Raw genomic sequence first — 20,834 nt, 5'->3', positions numbered from 1 at the left:
TTCCGCAGCAATTTTTAAAATTTGAGAAAACTCAACGGTTTGACACATGCCGTATGTCATTTTACTCAGAATTTTGTGCTGAATTCAGCAAAAATAATGTTTAGGTGAAGAGGTGAGATCTCACCCGTTTTTTCACCTGTTTTTTCACCTCTTTTTCACAAGCGTTTTACATGAATTGTATGATGTATATTTGAAATCCTAAACAATTTCGTAGCTTCTATTTCTTCTTTTAGTACATCGAATGTTTTAATCATGCCGAAAGTCTCTTTATATTTCTTCTTGACGTCAGACAGAAGGAAATCTTCTGCTGTTGGATAGTTTTTGTTCAGAAATGCTAACATGCCCATTTTATCTTCTACTGGTTTCTCTACTTCTTTCTTTAAGTCAGCATAGTCGTTTCTCATACGTTCTATCTCTTTGACGGAGTAGTTATATTTCCTCATTGCTGCTTTACATTTAGAACATTGCGGATTCATTTTTGCGTTATACATTGAAATTTGACCTGCTAGAACAACTAAGGCGTCAATGGTTTTCTTTAACTCAAAAGCTGCGGGTTTTATTTGTCCGTTCCATACTTTACCTCTTCTATCTTTATCTCTTATCTGCCATACACATTCAGCAACTAATGAAACAAAGTTGTCGTATGTCTTAAACTCCTCCGATTTATATATATCAGAAACATTCTTATATACCATATCGCAATCTTTGTCCATAACTTTATGGTTGCAATGATATCCTAGAAACTCATAGTTAACCTTACGTATGAACTTCTTTATTTCTACTGAATCAGTAACTTTAACTTCAATTTCATCGAATTCAGGAATAGTTAGTTTTTGTTGTTGGATTTCAGGCAATTTGGGTAAATGGTCAATAATGTCCTGCATGTCATAAAGATATTCTTCATTTTCTTCATCCTGTGCGGTACAGTCTAAATTACTTGTTAAAAGTTCTTGCTTTATTCTTTGTATTTCTGTTTCGAAAGTAAATGAAGAAGGAATGAAGCTTTTCATCTCTACTAACATTGACGTAGGATTCATGACTAACGAGTTTGGTGCTGTTGTTGTTTGAATTGTTGTTGTGCCGATTGTTGAAATCATATCTTTTATACAAAATAAAAAAATAAATAAAAATAAAACTAACTTTATTTTTTCTGTCTTAAGGAAATTCATGAAAATTCACGGGGGTGAAAAAACAGGTGAAAAAACGGGTGAGATCTCACCTCTTCACCTAAACATTATTTTTGGTGAAAAATGACCAAATTTCATGAATTTTCACAAAAGACAAAAAATAAACGCTTTACATGTATTTTTCAGCAACTTCGTCAAATAATTTTATAGCTTTATCTATCTCATCTACTTCAAACGTTTCTTTACCTTTCGTGGGAGCACCATACATTTTCTCAAACTTTTCAAGTAGTTCTGTTTCAGCAGCTCTCATATCATTTACAAGCACAACCTTGACTCTATTGACTGTAGAGTCATATCTTTGAGTTATATTATATGTCCTTCCTATCTTATATCTCTTTGTATTGAAGTCCTTCGGTTTCTGAACGATGTAAAGTAAGCCTTCACTGCAACGTTCCGTATCGAATGAACCATATGTTATGAAGTTATATCCAACAACTGGATCAATCCATAGAAGAATTATTGGTATAAGACTTTTGTCAATGAATATACTCTTGTTCCGAAAATGCTACTGATATCATAAGCTCAGGATTTCTTGTCAAAATTTTCTGAGTAGAAGCAATTCTAACCCAGTCCTTTGCTTTCTTTCCAGATGGAGATATAATGTCTGACAAAGAATATTTGTTGTATTTCTTTGAGTATCTTACGTTTAAATCACCTATTCTAACCATTTTGGTGTCATTGTCTATCTTTCTAACTGTTTCAAAACTCAATGTTTGTCATTTCTGTCTTTACATACAAAATAAAAAAAATAAATAAAATAAAATTAGCGTTATTTTTTCTTTCATAAGGAAATTCATGAAAATTCACGGGGTGAAAAACAGGTGAAAAAACGGGTGAGATCTCACCTCTTCACCTAAACATTATTTTTTGGTGTAAATTTATGAAAACATTAATGATATCATGATTGTTCTCATTCATGTCTGATTTACATCTAATGAAAAAGTTTAGATGAATTTTCTTATTCTTTCTGGCATATTTTTGTCTTTCCAATACTCCCGCTCTAATGGTCCAGATGAGTTGGCTTTGACTCTCTCAAGTTCTTAGATGGTATAACATCTTCAACGCCTCCTTCATATCTTACTTTTATAAGTGTCATCGTTTGTGTTGTAGTCAAGTATTTCAATAACCACTCCTCGCTTTGCTTCGTCAATGGTTTCAGCAAGTTTGCATTACTACTTTCGACTAATTTATGACGAGGGTAAAATGCTATGGAGTCGTCAGCAGCTTTTATAAGATATCCATTACCTTGCGTAGAGTCTACTATATAATAATTTCGACTTAACCTTAAACGTTTCTTTGTCAACGGTTTGTCGTCAAGAACTACACGAACTTTTGTACCAGGAATGAGGGTAAATTGTTTTGAATTTCTGATATTTTGTGTTTGACTTAGTTTCTTTTGTATATACTTTTTTCTTGTTGTTGTGTCATTGAATTTGGTGTATGTCCTGTTGTAGAATGTGTTGAGGAATTATACTTCGAGAAAATGTTTCATTGTTTCTTCGGTAAAGTCTGCTCTTGATTTAAATCTCTGAGAGTCCTTATGAAGCGGTTTATGATGCCGAGTATGTTATGGTTATGGTCTTCAGTAGTGTAGTGAGTTATGTTATGCTTAATGAGAAATCTGTGATTTCATTGCTGAGGTATGCACTGTCTTGGTCTGATGTTAAAGTACTTGGGCTATGTTCTGCTACAAACTTTTGTAAAACTCTTAACACTTCACGAGTTCCTTTATTCCTCATTGGATATGCATATGCTTTACGAGTGTTAACATTTATGAAGATGAGGAATGGTTTATGTCCTCCTTTTCTTGCTTTGAATGAGAGTGTCAAATTGGTATGCGTCAGGAGTGTTGGAGTAAATTGGTAAAAAGTAGTCGTAGGATTTATTTTGTTTGATGTACAACATTTTTGTCAAAGAACCTTTTCACTTCAGCTCTGTTAGTAAATCCCGAACTCTTTGCAGCTTCATTGAACTTCTTAAATGACCTCCATGGATGTTGTTCGAATACTTCTTTCAAGCTCATTTATGTAAAGTTAAAGAGTTTATTCTAGGCTCAAGCGCGTTCATTGAACTCTATACCATGCGAATACAGTCACAAATGGTGGCATGTAATCTGCACCCGAGCCTGTTGGATTTGTTGTGAAAGTATGTGAATGATTTCCTGCGGTTCCACAGAAAATACCTGCGCTTGAATCTACTGGGTCACTTGAAATATCATATCTATGCATTCCCTGTCTATCCGAACCTGCTGCAAGATTTGTATAACCTCTTTTTGTTATTGAATGTGAATGACTACCTGTTGTGTTTGTAGTTCCTGTATGAGTGTGCGGTGGAAGGTTTGCTTCAGTAATTTTCTTCGAACCTCCTGTTTGCTTTGAAGAGTTAGCACAGTATAAGAATTTGTCTACAATCTGCTGCCATGTACCAAAACCTAAAACTGTTGCTGGATTTGTTGAGTTCATTGACGTATAAATAGAGCCTATAGGATATAATGTTTGAAGTATTTCTGTCTTTAATGTTTGAAGCTCTGTTTTGTCTGCTTTCTTGTCATATAAATCTTGAGCAGTGAATTTAATATTATGTTCATCCTTCATGACATAAACATCTTTACATCTAATGTTTCTCATCGTCGTTATGTCGTCATCCGATGTTAAACCTTGTGGAAAGTTAGGAGGTTTACAATATAATGCATCCCCACCAGTTTCTTCAACCGTTCCTTCAATACTTTCTATACCAACAGTAGTGAAGGATTTATGTGTATGGTTCTTGTCAGCTTTATTATCTAACATTGTTGGTAGTTCATGTGCTTCAAAGTTTCTGGCATGACCTTCAATGTTCATACATTTGTTATTTAAGGAGTTTAGTGTATCTTTTACGCTTGTACTTGGATTCTCTAAAGGTGCACTTGAACCAAGGGTATAGTTCAATATTATGTCGTCTGCTCTAACAGTAGTGAAGGATTCGTTTGTATGGTTCTTGTCGGCTTTACTGTCTAATGTAGCTTGAAGTTCATTTATATCGGAGATGTTGTGTTTATGAGATTTCAAAACTTTGTTCATTGCGTCAAGTTCATCTTTGTCAGCTTTACTTTTAATAGCATCTTCAAACGTTATTTTTGACTTAACTCTCAAAGTAAATCTTGGTTCAACTAATACACCTTTAACAGAGAAAGTAGAGGCATAAATTTCACCGGTATAACCAAATGCTTCTGGTGCTTTACCTGTGTCATACTGTACAGTACAGCTTATGTCATAACCTTTAGCACGAATGTATTTATATCTTCTTTCATTGGGGTCTTCCGTCTTTACTTCATCACTTCGTGTTAAATATCCATGGTAGTCCGTTATAATCTGTTCGTCTGAAGTTATATAATGAACGTGGTTCTTGACTTTATCACTCAGAGCTAAAAGCTCATTTTTGTCTGCTTTTTCGGCTAATTTCTCATTAACATCATTCACTTCTAATTTCAACTCTTCCGCCAGAACTCTTATTATCATTAATCTTTTTCATTAATTCGGTAATTACGTCATAAAGACTATATTCTGTTTTCGGTTTTGTAAATAATGAGTCAAAATTTCTTTTCATCATTACATCGCTGACATTAATGATATCACCAATTCCTTTTTCATTTATTCTCTTCATTAGTTCTGCAATAATGACGAATATATAATCTGTTAATTTATTCTCTTATCGAGGGTTATAGAATGTTTTGAAATTGAATCATTAACTCCTCTAAATAAATCAATAACTTCAGGATACACGTTTTTAATGTCTCGAATAACCCGACCAGTATCCTGTTGTTCATGTTCTTCGTTCCCGTCGTTACGTGGTTTTATATCTCTAACCATCATCAACGCAGCCATAACCGGAGGGTTTGTTGCTACTGTTCGAAAATCCGTCCGTTATGTATGGTATATCTAAATAATTTCTTTGTGTTTGTTAAAACATTTGAAACAAGTCTTTTAAAACCATCTACAAAATTTCCTGTTTCACCTAATGTTCTTGCAGCATTTACAAGCTCACCCATTCCCGCTTTTGACCCCAAAAACGTCCATATTGCATTTATTTCACTCTGTATAGTTGTCCATTCAGCGAAACTAACACCTGCATTCGCTAAGCTGAAAATGAAACTCAGTGGATCGAACTTAATTCCACCTTCTTTTTCAATTTCAACGAACTCACTAACATGAGATTTTAAATATTCTTTCGTTAAAATTGTTTTCCCCGATGTTATGTCATTAACGAAACTATCACCGTCAAAAGTTAACGAATTCAATTTCGTCGTTGATGCTTTTATTTCATACACCGCTTTATTGATAGTTTTTGGCTCACCTTCTTTAGAAGCATATGAAACATTAATGAATGAATTATATGTATTCGTGAATGAGTTAAAATCAATGATTTTCATTAATGACGCCTTTAATGATTCATTAACTGTTGAATCCCTTAAAACAATTACTGAACTGTCATTTATGAAAGGTACACTGCAAACCGTCGAGTTTGGATCAAATGCTGTAGTTGGTGCAGGAATATTAATGATATAAGTCATTAAATCATTAAGTGACGTAAATAATGTTGTCGTTTTTGATTTAATTTCTTTAGCATCTGTTATATATGGTAATTTTATTTCTGTAGTTTCTGAATTAAAGATATTCGCTAAAATGTTTTGTAAACTGTTTTGAACAGCAGTATAAACCGTTGAATCCGGAACTCTTACGATTTCACCGTCCTTAATAAAAGGCATTGCACATGGTGTAGTGCTTGGGTCAAATCTTTCGGGATTATAATTCAACATATATTCTAACGCTTCATATACAGACTTATATACTGTCGTGTCGTTCTTCATGACAACTTCACCATTTACAATGAATGGCATAGTACATGGAGTTAAAATAGGGTCAAACTTTTCATAGTCCTTCCATGTTATGTATTTCTCGGTATTTCCATCACTGATAACAATATATTTGTCAGTAAGTGTGAGAGAGTATTGACCAAAATATAAACGTTTAGCTCTGTCAGCTTCATACGCATATGCAGCTATACTCATATTTTAATGAGAATAAAATGTTGTTCTATTTGCAAAGTACAGACCCAAACGAATACGGGACAGTAAAGCTACAAACAAACTTAGGTCTACAGAATGAGCCACTTGCATTCAGAATGGTTGACTTCAATACTATCGCTTCATTCGTTATAACAGATGAAACAGATTTCATGGAGCTTGAAATAGATGGAAAGAAGCACGAAATAAGATTTCACAATAATGTAGAATATAAGATGGAAACATTAGCTGGAGTGTTAAATGCTCTCATAAATACTACAATAAACAAGGATAACGAAGAAAACTTAATGAATGTTAAACTTATTGCAGGAGTTTTGAAGTTCAGTTATGTGAAGGAGTTTAAGATAACACGAATGAGTCATAGAGTACAACTTCTTTTGGGAGCATACCATATGACATTTCCTTTGAAAAGTGTTGACAAAACGATTGAGATGAAATCTGTTCCATACGTATGTTATGGTAATTGTTTGTACGTTGAGTCAAAAATAGCTAATGTCACAGGTATTTCAGGAGTTAATAGTAAAGGTTCAGTAGAATATAAATCCTTCTGTTATGCAGTCAATTCAATGTTCATTCCAAACGTTCCTGTCATAGCAACTCATTTAGGTAAATGGGTTCGCATTAGTCCTCATAATTTGAAAGACATGCAATTCAGACTTGTTGACTTTCAAGGAGAGCCTGTAGAACTGAAGGCACCAGTGCGAATGACTGTTGAAGTTGACTTTTTCGAAAATATTAAATGCAACAGCTTACAAGAGAACTCAGAGCTAAAAATATAAAGTATGAATGTTATGTATTAGGTCATGAACTTTGGTTGTTGCTGTTTGATGAAACAAATGAGTTAGTTATGTCAGTCAAGAGAACAGAAAAATATTGTGTTAGTGAAAACTGCACCAAGTCAATAAGATTAGGTTTGCATTATGAAGATGAGTTCGATACTGTTGAAGAAGTTTTGGATAGATATTACAAATTGCTTTAATTTACTAAAACATATTTCAAACAAAGTTTATAGTCGTTGAAAGTTTTGTATACTCGTTCGAATATTTATACTTAAACTCAACTCCTGTAGTTCCTGGTGTTTCAATGATGCGGATGTTACCTATTTTCATGAATAGTGGAGTTTGACCACAGCATTCGATTTCAGGGTCGAGATAGTCAATGACACATTGCTTTCCTGTTATTCGTGATATAACATTTTCAAGGTCCTCCTTTGTTAGAATTATTTGGTTCTTACTTATAAGATTTATCAAAAGCTTCTTATCGTCTTTGAGTAAAATTGTTTGGTATAACTGAAGAAGGTAATGGTCTACGTTATCTGAAGGATTTGTTTGAACATTTGTGTAAGGGTTGTCGTTGGCTTCTCTTGAAAGAATTTGGTCCAGTGGTGGATACTCTAACTTAACATCTGATGTAGCGTTAGCGTTTGAAGCTGTGTTTAAATTCACCGACTTAAGATCTGGTTCTTTTTCTTTCAAACACTCTGAACTATAGTTCTTTATGACAATATTGTTTGTCGTTCGTGAGTCAACATTTGATGTTGGTTCAATTGGAACATTAACGGCACCAGCTAAGATGGATTTGCTTCTCATTTCATATAGAATAAAAACCTTTTATATGTATGAAATGAACAATATACTCGACAAGGGTTTGAATGTAAAGCTAACGAATGAAAATATTGTTGAATTCACTGAGACAGGAGCTGTGTATAAAGATGTAGAACTACTGAACAAAAGAGCTAAGGGAAGAAGCAGGAACATGAACAAAGGGTGGAAGCCTATAAAAATTTATGTCAATGATGGCTCAGGAGGTTCAAACATAAAGTATGCAGAAAGTTATAGAGTTTATGCTCTCAAAGGTGAAAAGCCTTCATTTAAGAACAGCTATTCTAACACATATCCTCAAAAGCTAACGGATGGGGAAGTGGATGATATGAATGACAGCAAAAATATTAACAGAAATGGCGACAGAGATGCATGGAATTTGTTTACCATCAGTCAATTAAGGTTAAACTTTAAAACAATGTTGGTCGTTCCCATGGAATATTTTTGACTTTAATGGTATTAGTCATGATATGAATCTCAAGGTATGAACGAGGAGAGATGAGAGACTTATATGCTTCCCAAATTTCTTCAAAAGGTAATGTTATACCTGACTGTTTCCAAATGAGTTCAATATCATAGCGTGAGAAACCTTGAAAGATAACGAAGTCAGTTATGAGACGTTTTATGTTTAAAGCAAGGAAACGCCATGTTTGCATAAGTATTGCTACAGTTAAATGGTAATGTCTGACTTTAGTTATGATGTTAGCTAATGGTGAGTCTGGTTTTGACACTAAACCTTTTCCGGCGAAGTCGTCACAAACTAATAAAGTGTTTGATGGATACTTTTTGAAGGGGTATTTTGAAAGTTTTGACAGAATGTAGTTTGTAAGTCTTTTCATATCGTAAACTCCTGAGTATTGACGTAAGTGGTGTTTGTCAATAATTCTTTCCATCTCTTCTGAAGTCTTTTGCATTCCTGACTGTATGAACTCTACAATAGCATAATATTTTCTCTTACGTCGAATGTAACGTTGAAGAAATTCAATGAGTTCGCTATCTGGAACTTTAACGACTGAGGCTTGAACTTTTGACATAAATGTTTTCGCTGTTGAGTCCATAGAGTCTGAAGTTGCTGATATAATGATTTGGTCATAGTAAGAGTCGTTTCCTAAACGCTCTGTTATGAGTATATGACGAATGAGGTTAAATGTCTTACCTGAACCCATCTTTCCACAATAGAAATAAACACCATTTGAACAGAACTCATAGTCCTTACTGAAAGGAAGAATAAGAGAACTGTTGAGCTTTTCACTGCTTTCATTCATGTCTTCATCTACGTCATGTATTAAATGCTTCATTTTATCTCCATTAAAAATGCAAGTCAGAAATATTCAGAACATAGCACCGAGTCTAACTGACAAGAGTATAAAGATATACTATGAACATGTTATGATGAAACCAACCAAAATTCAAGAAAGTCAGTATACTTATGAATATCCAAGACACTGGGTAGAGTATGTAGGAGGTGAGAAAGCTATTGAAATCAGACAGGTTCGAAGTATTCCAGCAGGAAGGACAATATTATTGAAGAACTTTAATGTTTTGAGATATAATGATGAAACAAAGAAGCAAGATAGTTTCCCTGTTGCTGTGTATGTGAACTTAGACACAGGAGATGACATGAAAGTTTTTAACACAAAGCTTCAAACGGTAGTGAGAGAACAACTGACTGCGGAAGGGCATCCATTACCTTCAGAAGTTACCATAGCATATAATTTTGAAACAAACTCAATAGATTTTAAAGTCATCTCTGCAAAGAAGTCAGGTTTTACATTTAATGAAGCAGATGTATATTCGAATGAAAACTTCAAAGCTATTGCATGGTTAGATAATGACGATTGCTTTAAGAAAATTTAAATTCAGTGACTCAAAGATGTCAATAGATGACCTTCGTGGAATGTTACCATCGACATTTACAGTAGAAGGCTCAGCAGGATTGCTTACAAGATTGTCAATTGGTGGCGTTTGGTCTCGTGAGAACATTGTTATAAAATCCAGTATAAGTGAATTTGCTGAAGAATCTATATTATGTCTTTCAAACTACATGTATTCGCCACCGAAGCATTATAGTATAACAAACTTTGTCAGTAAGTTTAACATAAGACTTGTCGAACCTTCTTCAATGAAAGATGTTGTGCTACCCAAAGACGGAAAGGATGGACTCATTATTGAGATGATTTTAATTGCATACTAAATGAGCTTGTTCTTGAAGGTCATTCATGATGAAATAACTGTTGTAGAAGATGTTAGCAATTGTTCAGACATTTTGAAGCGAATAGATGAGATAAGAAAGAAGTTAGATAGACCGCAAAGCGGTGAGGGCGAAGCCCGTGAGAACGCTTATGTTTCATTGACTTTCTCCAGTAACGAGAACTTTTATGAGATAATATTGAAGAGAGATGATTTTAATATGGTGTAAATGGTAGCTTGGGCAGCTTTAGGCGCAATGGGAACAAAAGCATTAGCATTTGGAGCAAAAGCACTTGGAGCTTATGACGCAGTAAATAAAATGAGTGGAGGAAGGGTTTCGAAGACATTAGATGCAAATAAAGGAAAGATTGGAGGCTGGGTTGCAAAGAAGTTAAGATTAAATAAAATAGGGCTCATAAATAAAGCATCCAATTTGGTTGCGACTGAGTCAGAAAATGCTTTAGGAAAGGACGATGAGTTTGCAAAACACGCAAAAGACTTTAATGACCAGATGAAAGGTGAAACAATGCATTTAAATAGAGTCGATGGAACTAAAGAAAATGTTTCTTCTCCACCAGCGTTTATCCATACGGACCTTGGAATGTATGGAAACCCTTATGAACGACCATTTGACCCATTGACTGGTGGAAGTAATTGGTATCATTATGGACGAAGAAGAAAGACAGTCAAGTTGGAGACAGACGTGAAGAAAGCAACTAAAAAGAAACCAAGGAAGAGAGTTATAAAGTAATGAATTCAAGTGGGTGAAAAAACAGGTGAAAAAAGAGGTGAGATCTCACCACTTCACCTAAATTTAAATGGATGTTTTCATACGTGTGGGAGTGGTGATATCATTAATTTTAAGTTTATTTTTTATTTTATTTTTATTTTATTTTTATATAAATGACGAAAACTATTGAGATAACAAACTACAACGGTCATGAGTTCAAGAATTTGTTCTTCGTTCCTCGTGAAAATACATTCTATCAGATACGAGGGAGAAAGGGTAAAGTTAGTTTGAGCGTTTATGAAGGAATGAAGAATGGAAAGTTTATACAAGCATACGATACAAACGGTAAACGTGTTTCATTAGCTTTGTCAAAACTTACTAACATTTATTTTGACAGTGATTTTGACTCTGACGATTGGAGTGACAGCAGCAATAGTGAAGAATATGAACTGTTGTGTGAAGCAAAGCAATGGGAAGAGTTGCAATACTTTTGTAAGTGAGAACGTTTATTTTTTACAGTAGTGAGGTGAAGTGGTTGGCGGCTTTATAAATATTTAAGGTTAAGTTGGTGTTTGTGTTTGTGTTGTAAAATATACGTTAACGGTTTTGTAAAGTGTCAAATTCACAAGTATTGCGTATGGAGGAACGCAGTGCCTCCATACACGAGACTTGTATACTAACTAACTTATATACCAGCTGTTGGAATTTATATACCACCAAACCCTCCAAGAGAAGCACCTGCACCAGGACTACCTAAAACATTTACATCGTCACATGGACATAGACACAGGCATGCACCAAAACCAACACAACAACCAACACAACAACCAGCACAACAACCACCTCCACAACCAGCACAACAACCAACAGTTCAAAACCCTGCACAACAACCACCTCCACAACCAGCACAGCAACCAACAGTTCAAAACCCTGCACAACAACAACCACAAACAGAGCAAGGACATAAAAGAAGTAGAGAACAAGGAAACCAAGAATTCTTAAAAAGGCTTAAGGAAGACTATGGTTACCCAGATAGTATTGACTTTAGTGACAGATATAAAGAAGCTATTCGAAAGTTCAAGGATGGAAATACTGACCCGAACCTATTTAGCTTTATGGTTCAGCACCAAATGGGATATAATTTCAAACCTGGAAAATACAAGCTCGCTAAGGGATATGATTTAATAGCATATCATCCAAATGACATGACTGAATTTACTCCGAGATATTTGATGTCAGAGCTAAATGACAATTCAACTCCCGTCATGAAACGCGTAAAAAATAGAGACGGAACGAAAGAAGAAAGGTTTATGAGTCCGGATGACTTAGAAAGGGAAGTTGTTAAAAACGGTCTCGGAATATATGAAATGCCAGCAGATGAGGTACAAGAAACTCCACAGGAAGAACTAGTTCAGATACAACCAGACATGGAAGAAATAGTTCAGCAACAACAGCTAGAAGAGCCTGAAGGAAACGAACAAGTCACTCCTTTGGAAACTAACTTCACAGAACTAGATGAAGATTTGGAACAGCCGAAAAATCTTGACCCTCAACAAGAGTATGCGGAGAATATGGAATATTTCCAAGAGTCTAAAAAAATTCGGCTGACATAGTAGAAGAATATCGAAAAATGTTTGCCGACATACAAAAGACTCCAACACCAGATGAAAATATTCAGCATAGAATGGAAGCACTGAAAGAAAATGTACACAAATACAACAACCCTTTTTACTTACGAGCATTTAACGTTCAATCTTCGGATGAACTCGGTGAAAATAAAAGGTTAAATTTCAAGAAAACATATAGAAATGAAACATTGTTTAAAGTTCATTCAGAACCTAACCAAGATGGAAACAAACCTACTTTTGTTTCTGCAGACGATGGAACTACAATGAGATGGGGTCATAAAGCTAACCCGGATAGGTGGTTCATAAACTTACAACCACAATTCCAAGAAGTTGTAGACGCAATGGAAGTCAATGGTGAACCAGATATAGCTGGTATTTTAAGCGCGGCTTTAATGCCATTGAAAGATATGAAACATGCAGATATTTTGGACCAGTATGAAATGAACATGGCTGATGGAAATATAACACCTGACGTTCTAGAACATTTATCTCAAAGAACTACACAGAACCATAGAGATGGTATATTTGGTGAAGAGTTTAGAAAGAAAGTTAGGGAGGGAGAAGGAAGAGAACCTATTGTACATGACCTTGCAAACGAAAGTTTACAAAATGTCATAAAAACTTACTTTGCAGACGATGAACTGAGAAGGGATGAATATTTAAGAAAACTCAAATGGACAGTACCAAATGAAATGTTAGTATTGAAAAACATGTTCCTTGACAAAATAAAACCAACTACAGAAATAAACGACGCAAGACTGAAAGATTGGGTAAAAGCTTTCCCATTCACAAAAGATATAGTTGGTAACATGGAAAGAAAACCAGAATGGCTACAAAAACATATATTTGGAAACGAGCATATTCCATATGGACAGGCACTGTTTGAAGAGCTTGAACCGGAAACTCAGGAAAGAGTCATGCAAACAATAAGCGACGACTCAAATACAAACTATGACAAACTCTTTCTAGGATATAGGTTACCTGAGATGGGCGACCAGAGCCCAAAGGCAAAAAGGACATGGAAAATTTGCAACATACTAGATGAACATGAGGCAAAGATGCAACAACTTGAAGCAGAGGGCAAGTTACCAAAGCGACACCAAAGAAGAAGAGTAGAACAAAGTGAAAGTAGTGAAGAAGTAACTTCATCTAGTGAAAGTAGTGGCAATGAAGGAAAAAGAAGAGTTAAAAACTCAGTCAGGAAGAAAGTAAAGCTTGGTCCACGTGGGTTCTATTATGACATATAAATCCAACTATTCTATATTTTTACCCATATGAAATGTACGCCGCTCAGAATATAACGCCAACAGTTTTGGATGCCATGAATGGAAATGTTTCCGAATGGTATAACGAATGCGACAATGCCATTAGAAGGTCAGAAATAGTTCCTGGAACTTACGAATATACAACTGCTGTTTCTTATGGAAACGTAGGTGAGTTTGGAGAAGGTTCTTCAACAACAGTAGATATTGCTTGCGACAGGTTTCATATTATTTCTATTGACAACTCTTTCTTATACGTGGAACAAGACATTGAAATAAAACCTTCTGCCAAGTTGTCTGACAAGAAAGGTTGCAATGGAATTTTCTATGTCGGATACCAATATGCTCCAGAAGTTTTCATGGGATATAAGATATATTCTAACTCTGACTTAGTTCAAACAGTAACATGGGCAAACTATGAATGGTTCGCTTTGAGAAACTCAGTACAACCACAAGCTAGAGAACAAACAGACCAGTATGCAACTATTGAGAAAATAAGAAGACTTGACCCTAACGTTCCAGGAGTTTATGTTGACCTTTCTGGACAAACTGCAGCAGCAGTAACCAAAGTAAAATTGAAACTTAGAGTTCCTTTGTCATCTTTCCTCATCTTCAGGTTTTTAAGATACTTGCCAAACTGGGCAGGAAAAATTTCTATCGAACTTACTCCAAGCAAAAATAACTTAGTCATTGCACCAACACAAGACCCATTCACTCTTACTGTAGCTGGAACTGGTGGAGCCAAGTTCTGTGACTTTTGCAAAGACAAAGTTGACTTAGACTTTGGTTTCTCAAACCTCAACACTGAAGTAAACTACTACTTCAATGCTGCTGGAACTGCTTGGGACCCAGTTAAGTTCACATGCGAAAAATTTGAATGCAAGAGAATAGAAAGCAGACTTGCAGTCTATATGTTGGACCCAGATATTTCAAATGCTTTAGCTGCCAAATATATTGCAGTTCCACTTATGTTCCCTATACACCAAATATCTGTCAAAGACTTTGCAGGTGAAGTTGGAAACCAAAGTGCTGACCCAGGTGCAAGAACAGATATTGCTTTGACAACTGCAATGAAACATGCAGATACTATGTTTGTACTGTTCAGACGAACTATAAATGACTATTCTTGTTTCTACAACCCCGGTATTAAATATCATATAAACATAGATGGCAAATACTATCCAAGAGAAGAATATTCTACAGTTGAGGATATGAGGTCATACAACTTGACATTAGATGCTATGAACTTTAACAACAACTTCACAACAACCATTAACCCTGAAATGCAAAGTTCTATTATGCCATATGTGAAAGTATGGACCCATACAGGAGCTCAAAACACTCAATATACAAATGGAGACCGTTCAAACTTTTGGCTTGGCATTCCATTTGCTGACTCAGAAGACTTTATGGGTGGTATTTCAACTGTTGGTACAGTTCAAATACAATATACTGGTGACAGAGACGGTCCAGATGAATTGAAAGCAAAGAAGTTTACAAAACCAATAGCACTTTTCACGGAAGATGCTCTTTTGAAGATTCGTTCGATGAAACCTGCTGGGGCTCCTCAGATTGGTATAACGACAGCTTCCATCGAGCAGATTTTGGCAGCAGGTCAGTAAGTTGTTCTTGAATTGACTTCTCTCCGTCAAATATTGACAGTACGCCAGTTTTGATATAATATTGTATTATAAACTTACCTTTAGAAATATCGGTCAGTTTGTTGTTATATTTTTGTCTGCTTCAAGAACTTTCACCATCTCGGTTATACCAACTTTCTTTGCTTTATGAAAATATTTTGGTTCAGCAAAGACTGCTATTCTATAACATTTTCCATTGTTTGTGTAAAGAACTATTCTGTCAATGAACTTGTATTGTTTGTGTGTGTAAACTTTGTTTTGCTTCAATTCGAAGAGATACTCAAATACGTCCATCTTTTTATTCTAAGTAAAATGTCATTTCCGAAAATAGAAGCGTAAGTGTTTCAAAAGGTTTAATGGCGATGGCAGATGTGAAGTTAAATTCACCAACTCAAACAAACAGTCAAAGTGTTGTTGTCAATGTCAAAGACAGAGATGTTGAAGTGGGGAAACCATACGAAGACGAAGATGGTATAACAATAGTTCCTGTAAAAGAACCAACATACCCTGAAGTTAGCAGAGACTTAAGTTCTGTTGCAGATATTCGAAACGACTACCAACAACTTAAAGACAAACTTAAAACTCAGGAGAAGATTTGTCAAGCTTTAGGTCTAATGTTAAACTTGGTCGAACACAACCCTGTAAAAGTGAACTCATATGTCATCGCACCTCATGAAGTTTTGAAAGAACTATTGAAACTTTTGACAGAGGCAGACGATATAAACATCAAAGAAATAGAACCCGACATTGCTTGCTGTGGTGTTTCATATAATGTCATTGACAAGATATACGTTATGAAAGGAGGTGAAACGTTGAACTTAAAATATAGTTTCCCAGACGTCATAAAAATATTTGACGACCACAACATTTCATTAAAATTTACTTGCTAAGTAAAAATGTCAAAACTTCTTGAAAGATGTTTGAAGAAAAACAATATAGACTTTATTTCATGTAAAGGACTTTACACACTTTTGAACGATATGAAAGACCCTGTTTTGTTTGTTCGTGTAGACAAAGGAAAGTTCTATGTCTTTACAAAATATTTGAACTTCTTAGACAGAGAACTTCAAGAAACGCCATGTGAAAGTTTAGATGAAGTTCTTCTCCACTTTCAGAAAAACTTTTAAATATATGTAAATGGCAGAAGACATTAGTGGTTTATACTATTACGACTAAAAACCCTGAGTCATATAATTCTTAAACAAACTTACAAAGTCCTCAAGGACGATATTGTAAACTGACCTTAAACACGATGACGACTAAAGCCTGTTTTGCTCTTTTGACACCAGAAGATTTTATTGTTGTGAATGGTAAAAATACTCCTTTGAAGATACTTACTCAGATATACCACCAACAGGTTTTGTTGACTTATTTAATACTTTAAGGACGGATGTAACATGTGCTGCAACTAGAGCAGGTTTCATTATGTTTGGATGTCCGACTGAGTTTACTATAAACGATATGAGCTATAATACAAAACTTATATCTGGTTTTTACTACCAACAGTTTCCTATAACAGGAAAAGGTGTCATACAAGGTTTGTCTGTTCCATTGACTTTAAGCACACCTATTTTATATATTGTTTCAAACTTAGGTTCAAAGTGCTATTCGAATGTCGACAGAAACTACTATGACCAAAAGATACTCATGCGTATAAACAACACTTTCTCTGCTGGTTTGCCTATTGTTCATTCGAATGCAGAGTTTTCAGCTTTAGTAAACTCAAACACTTTAGCAAACATAAACTTAACCTTAGTTGACGCAAACTTTGTTCCTGTAAAACTTTTATGTCCTATGTATTTGTCAATGACGCAGAAAGTTTCGAATTGGAAGATGCAACTGGTGAAAGTATTGTACTACAAGAACAACTTCAACAACAAATAGCTCAAGAACAACAAATGCAACAAATGGAACAAATCAACAAATAGCTCAAGAATAAAAAAAATATTTTTTTTTATTTTTATAAAAATGTACAGAATAGACGTTTCAGATTTTTATGACTTCCAAGCCTTCAGAAATATGTGTCCATTTCGAGACTATAACAAAGCAGTCGAGAATTTGAAACGTTTAGTCATTTATGTCGACTCTGCCCCAGAATGTTATGTCATGAAAGAATGGGATGTAGTCTTTAACAAACCAAGAGCAACAATAGTTTCAGAACAAGAATGTAAACAGAAACTTAAGAAAATAAAAGTCGTACAAGTTGGTATGAAGATGTTAGATGCTTGGGATATCTTATTGTCAAAGTTAGAAGATTTTTCAGTTCGTGGTATAAAGTTCTATACACCTTCTCCAAACTTCTATTCTATCTTCACTGGATATAAATACGAAACAAGTAGAATGGAAAGAAAATGTTATAGAAGCTTGGTTAGACCATGTCAAAGAAATTATATGCAATGGAAACGAAAGAGTCTATGAGTATATCTTATGTTGGTTTGCAAACATCTTACAACATCCAAGTGCTAAAAATGAAACTGCTCTCATTGTAATTGGAAAACAAGGAACAGGTAAGAACACTTTCTTTACAGATATCTTATGCAAACTGTTAGAGGGCTATTCGAATCCGAATATGACAAACTTAGAAAAATCTGCGGTAAATTTAACTCTTCAATAGAGAATATGAAACTTATAGTATGTAACGAACTTCAAAGTATAGATACAACAAAGGTTTTAAACTCAGATGCTTTGAAGAGTCTTATAACAGACAAAGTTGGAGTTGTTGAAAGAAAGTATAAAGACCAAAGAGTTTGTGAAAATGTTGCAAATTTCATCATGGTTTCAAACAACGCTGTTCCGATGAAGTTAGAAAGTTCTGACAGAAGATATGTAGTTGTCAGAACGTCAGATTCTCATATGCAAGATACAGAATATTTGACGACTTAGCAGAAACTTTGACATCTGACTTTTACAACCACTTGTTCTCATATTTCATGACATTAGATATTTCTAAGTTCAATCCAAGACAAATTCCACATACCGAAGAGAGACAACATTGTTAGAAGCAAACAAGAGTGTATATGAACTGTTCATAGATGAAACTGACTTGAGTGTTAGATGAAAGGTCATTGTACGATTCGTATAAACAGTATTGTCAAGAGTATGGTTATATGACAGCGTCTAAACGAACATTCTTGGCAAATGTCAAAAGTCTTTTAGATGTTCAGAATGGTGTATATACAAAGAAAAATTTTTCTGAGTAAATTTAAAAAAAAAATATTTTTTTATCCGATAGAAAAGATGACGAAATTCATCTCAGTCAACAAGTACATGTCAGGACTTAAAGAAGAACTAGACCTATTCACATATTTGAATGTTTACTTCTACCATTTTGAAAAGTCTTCATTTGACAAAGTTTGGAACATCGAACCAGTTAAGTTTGCTATTGTGGACTAAAAATGGTGCGAAATTGAAGACTTAGACATAGAAGGTTTGTTAACAGTCAAAGAAAGTTTTGACAGAAGGTTCTCAAACCTTAAAGAAGGCAAAGCATACAAACTTGTTATACCTTATTGAACCAAAGAAAGCAGACGACTTATGAATATTATGAGTCTAAGATAGTTGAAGTTCAAGGTAAATTGGGTAAAAAGATTTTAGAGTCTAAGCCGGTGTTTGCTCCTAAAGAGGAAGAGAACATTGACATTGACCCAGAAATGTTCTAAAAATAAAATTTTATTTTTACATGTCAAATTTCTTCTTCTCTGGCTCTGGTTCTTTCTTCTCTTCTTCTACTTTCTTTTCTTTCTTTTCTCTCTTCTTCTTTTCTGGTGGAGTTATGTCAAACTTCTCAGAACCATATTTTTGTAAAAGTGCTTTGTCATTTAATAGCTCTTCTATTCTGTTTTCTATTTCATTTTCAAGAACAGCGCATGTGTCTTCTTTGCATTCTAAGAAGTTTTGTTGGACTTCATCTCTCCAAGAGGCGTCATCTCTGTCAACAAGTCTGTCATTGACAAATTTTAAGACTTCTCTGCTTAATGTTTTATGGTTCTTGTCATATTCCCAGAAACAGAACTTTAGAACAAATTCACCTTTCTTGTTTACACTATGTAAGATTTTATGGTCGACAGATGTTTTGCTGTCGAAAAGCTTGTCTCGAATATAGATAGCGAAATCGCTAGACATTTCCTAAAAGATAAAAATTTTAATTTTTCTAAAAATATGTTAGAAAAAAAGTTTGCTGACATTGACAAGAAATTTGAGAATGTTTTAAATAAGAACAAGAGGAAGTTGGAAAATGCTCAGATAAAACCCATACATGACAAGTTCCTATTTGCTCAGAATGGTATAACAGGTCTAATCGCACCACCTGGGTCGGGTAAGACTTTCACTTATCTTAAAATGGCTGCACAACAACAAGAACTAGATGAGAAGAACCCATTCTATGAGTTAGTAGTCATTTGTAGTACTTCGGGTCAATTTGACCAAACCGTAAATTCGTTCAAAGATATTATAAAAAAGTCTAAGTTAGTATGTATAAAAGACTCTGAGTTGTTAGATTGGATAAAGAAGTACCAAAGAAGAGTTTTGAAGTACAATGCTATAAATGAGTATGTCAATTCTAAGTTTAAAGACCCAAATGAGGAAATGCAGAGAATATTAGAGAAGAAACACTTCAGAAACAAACAGAAAGAGATTGAGTACCTTTCGAAGAAATTGCAATCTTACGATTGGAAGACTTACCCTCACAGATGTCTTCTTATCTTAGATGACTTTGCTTCTCATCCTTTGTTAAAGAACAGAGAACAAGACATGTGTCGAATTCTTAAGAAGCTCAGACACTTTAACATTTCAGTTGTCATTTGTGTACAGACAGCCAAGAGTTTAAGTAAGGATGTAAAGAGAATACTTACTGATATCATACTTTTCCCCGGATTGTCCGAAGACGATTTCATGGAACTTATGAAAGAGTCCATGGCAGGTAAGTTTGACAGACATGAACTATGGGAGAAGTACAAAGTCATACAAGACCCTCATACTTCTTTCAGAATTCACATCTACGCAAACAAAGTTCAAATTGTAAAAAGTCAAGCGTAAAAATGTAAGTGTTTGAGTCTTAGTCTGTTGTGGTGCTGGGGCTGTCGGTTCTTCTGGCTTTGGAATGGACTCGGTTGGTGGTACGTCGGACATTCGTTTGTGTCCTGTCGGAAGGAAGAACTTTTCCTGTCGGAAAGAAAAACTTTTCCTGTCGGAAAGAAAAATTTTTCCTGTCGGAAAGAAAAATTTTTCCTGTCGGAAAGAAAAATTTTTCCTGAAGGTCGGCCAAAAAGTTCTCAATTTTCGAAAATTTGAATGGTTTACGGACGGACAACTGGAAAAATTTTTCCTGTCGGAAGGAAAATTTTTTCCTGTTGGAAGGAAAATTTTTTCCTGTTGGAAGGAAAATTTTTTCCTGTTGGAAGGAAAAACTTTTCCTGTTGGAAGGAAATTTTTTTCCTGTTGGAAGGAAAAACTTTTCCTGTCGGAAGGAAGGACTCGGAATGCCAGAAGGACTCGGACAAGACAATTTACCATCTAGAGCTACATGAGCCATCTTT

General features: G+C 34.8%; 13 protein-coding genes and 3 pseudogenes across 16 annotated transcripts, besides 3 other annotated features; 9 read left to right on the top strand and 7 right to left on the bottom strand.

Annotated features, from left to right (window-relative positions):
- Positions 1-11,452: part of a mobile genetic element that runs on past the window's edge.
- Positions 156-713, bottom strand: TVAGG3_1039050 (organellar and viral DNA polymerase type B; the record flags this gene model as incomplete). Its single annotated transcript, XM_051255427.1, has 1 exon — positions 156-713. The coding sequence occupies one exon, from the start codon at positions 711-713 to the stop codon at positions 156-158; it is 558 nt and encodes a 185-aa protein (XP_051081001.1).
- On the bottom strand, positions 3,251-4,549 carry TVAGG3_1039040 (keratin-associated protein family; the record flags this gene model as incomplete). Its single annotated transcript, XM_051255426.1, has 1 exon — positions 3,251-4,549. A coding segment is annotated over one exon (1,299 nt), but the record flags the coding sequence as incomplete, so codon positions are not given.
- Positions 5,779-6,234, bottom strand: TVAGG3_1039030 (organellar and viral DNA polymerase type B; the record flags this gene model as incomplete). Its single annotated transcript, XM_051255425.1, has 1 exon — positions 5,779-6,234. A coding segment is annotated over one exon (456 nt), but the record flags the coding sequence as incomplete, so codon positions are not given.
- TVAGG3_1039020 (uncharacterized protein) lies at positions 6,465-7,028 on the top strand (the record flags this gene model as incomplete). Its single annotated transcript, XM_051255424.1, has 1 exon — positions 6,465-7,028. One exon carries the CDS (start codon positions 6,465-6,467, stop codon positions 7,026-7,028), a length of 564 nt encoding a protein of 187 aa, XP_051080998.1.
- Positions 7,349-7,838, bottom strand: TVAGG3_1039010 (uncharacterized protein; the record flags this gene model as incomplete). Its single annotated transcript, XM_051255423.1, has 1 exon — positions 7,349-7,838. A coding segment is annotated over one exon (490 nt), but the record flags the coding sequence as incomplete, so codon positions are not given.
- TVAGG3_1039000 (protein of unknown function, DUF4106 family) lies at positions 8,398-9,016 on the bottom strand (the record flags this gene model as incomplete). Its single annotated transcript, XM_051255422.1, has 1 exon — positions 8,398-9,016. A coding segment is annotated over one exon (619 nt), but the record flags the coding sequence as incomplete, so codon positions are not given.
- On the top strand, positions 9,165-10,044 carry TVAGG3_1038990 (annotated as a pseudogene). Its single transcript has one exon. A coding segment is annotated over exon 1 (880 nt).
- Positions 10,058-10,269, top strand: TVAGG3_1038980 (annotated as a pseudogene). The gene has a single exon. A coding segment is annotated over exon 1 (212 nt).
- Positions 10,770-11,452: a terminal%2Cinverted (terminal inverted repeat of Maverick-1A transposon ID:TVAGG3_1038970).
- A 92-nt stretch (positions 11,453-11,544) lies between these two features.
- TVAGG3_1038960 (protein of unknown function, DUF4106 family) lies at positions 11,545-11,772 on the top strand (the record flags this gene model as incomplete). The annotated part of the gene is made up of 1 exon (XM_051255421.1): positions 11,545-11,772. One exon carries the CDS (start codon positions 11,545-11,547, stop codon positions 11,770-11,772), a length of 228 nt encoding a protein of 75 aa, XP_051080995.1.
- An 832-nt stretch (positions 11,773-12,604) lies between these two features.
- Positions 12,605-20,834: part of a mobile genetic element that runs on past the window's edge.
- Positions 13,091-13,645, top strand: TVAGG3_1038950 (protein of unknown function, DUF4106 family; the record flags this gene model as incomplete). The annotated part of the gene is made up of 1 exon (XM_051255420.1): positions 13,091-13,645. The coding sequence occupies one exon, from the start codon at positions 13,091-13,093 to the stop codon at positions 13,643-13,645; it is 555 nt and encodes a 184-aa protein (XP_051080994.1).
- On the top strand, positions 14,731-15,282 carry TVAGG3_1038940 (protein of unknown function, DUF4106 family; the record flags this gene model as incomplete). The annotated part of the gene is made up of 1 exon (XM_051255419.1): positions 14,731-15,282. The coding sequence occupies one exon, from the start codon at positions 14,731-14,733 to the stop codon at positions 15,280-15,282; it is 552 nt and encodes a 183-aa protein (XP_051080993.1).
- TVAGG3_1038930 (protein of unknown function, DUF4106 family) lies at positions 15,657-16,190 on the top strand (the record flags this gene model as incomplete). Its single annotated transcript, XM_051255418.1, has 1 exon — positions 15,657-16,190. One exon carries the CDS (start codon positions 15,657-15,659, stop codon positions 16,188-16,190), a length of 534 nt encoding a protein of 177 aa, XP_051080992.1.
- On the top strand, positions 17,269-17,759 carry TVAGG3_1038920 (annotated as a pseudogene). The gene has a single exon. A coding segment is annotated over exon 1 (491 nt).
- Positions 18,988-19,422, bottom strand: TVAGG3_1038910 (uncharacterized protein; the record flags this gene model as incomplete). Its single annotated transcript, XM_051255417.1, has 1 exon — positions 18,988-19,422. A coding segment is annotated over one exon (435 nt), but the record flags the coding sequence as incomplete, so codon positions are not given.
- Positions 19,885-20,334, top strand: TVAGG3_1038900 (protein of unknown function, DUF4106 family; the record flags this gene model as incomplete). The annotated part of the gene is made up of 1 exon (XM_051255416.1): positions 19,885-20,334. The coding sequence occupies one exon, from the start codon at positions 19,885-19,887 to the stop codon at positions 20,332-20,334; it is 450 nt and encodes a 149-aa protein (XP_051080990.1).
- Positions 20,354-20,830, bottom strand: TVAGG3_1038890 (uncharacterized protein; the record flags this gene model as incomplete). Its single annotated transcript, XM_051255415.1, has 1 exon — positions 20,354-20,830. The coding sequence occupies one exon, from the start codon at positions 20,828-20,830 to the stop codon at positions 20,354-20,356; it is 477 nt and encodes a 158-aa protein (XP_051080989.1).

Source organism: Trichomonas vaginalis, chromosome I (genome assembly GCF_026262505.1).
Source record: "Trichomonas vaginalis G3 chromosome I, whole genome shotgun sequence".
In the NCBI taxonomy this organism is placed as follows: domain Eukaryota; phylum Parabasalia; order Trichomonadida; family Trichomonadidae; genus Trichomonas; species Trichomonas vaginalis.
This window is presented reverse-complemented; position numbering and strand designations above follow the sequence as displayed.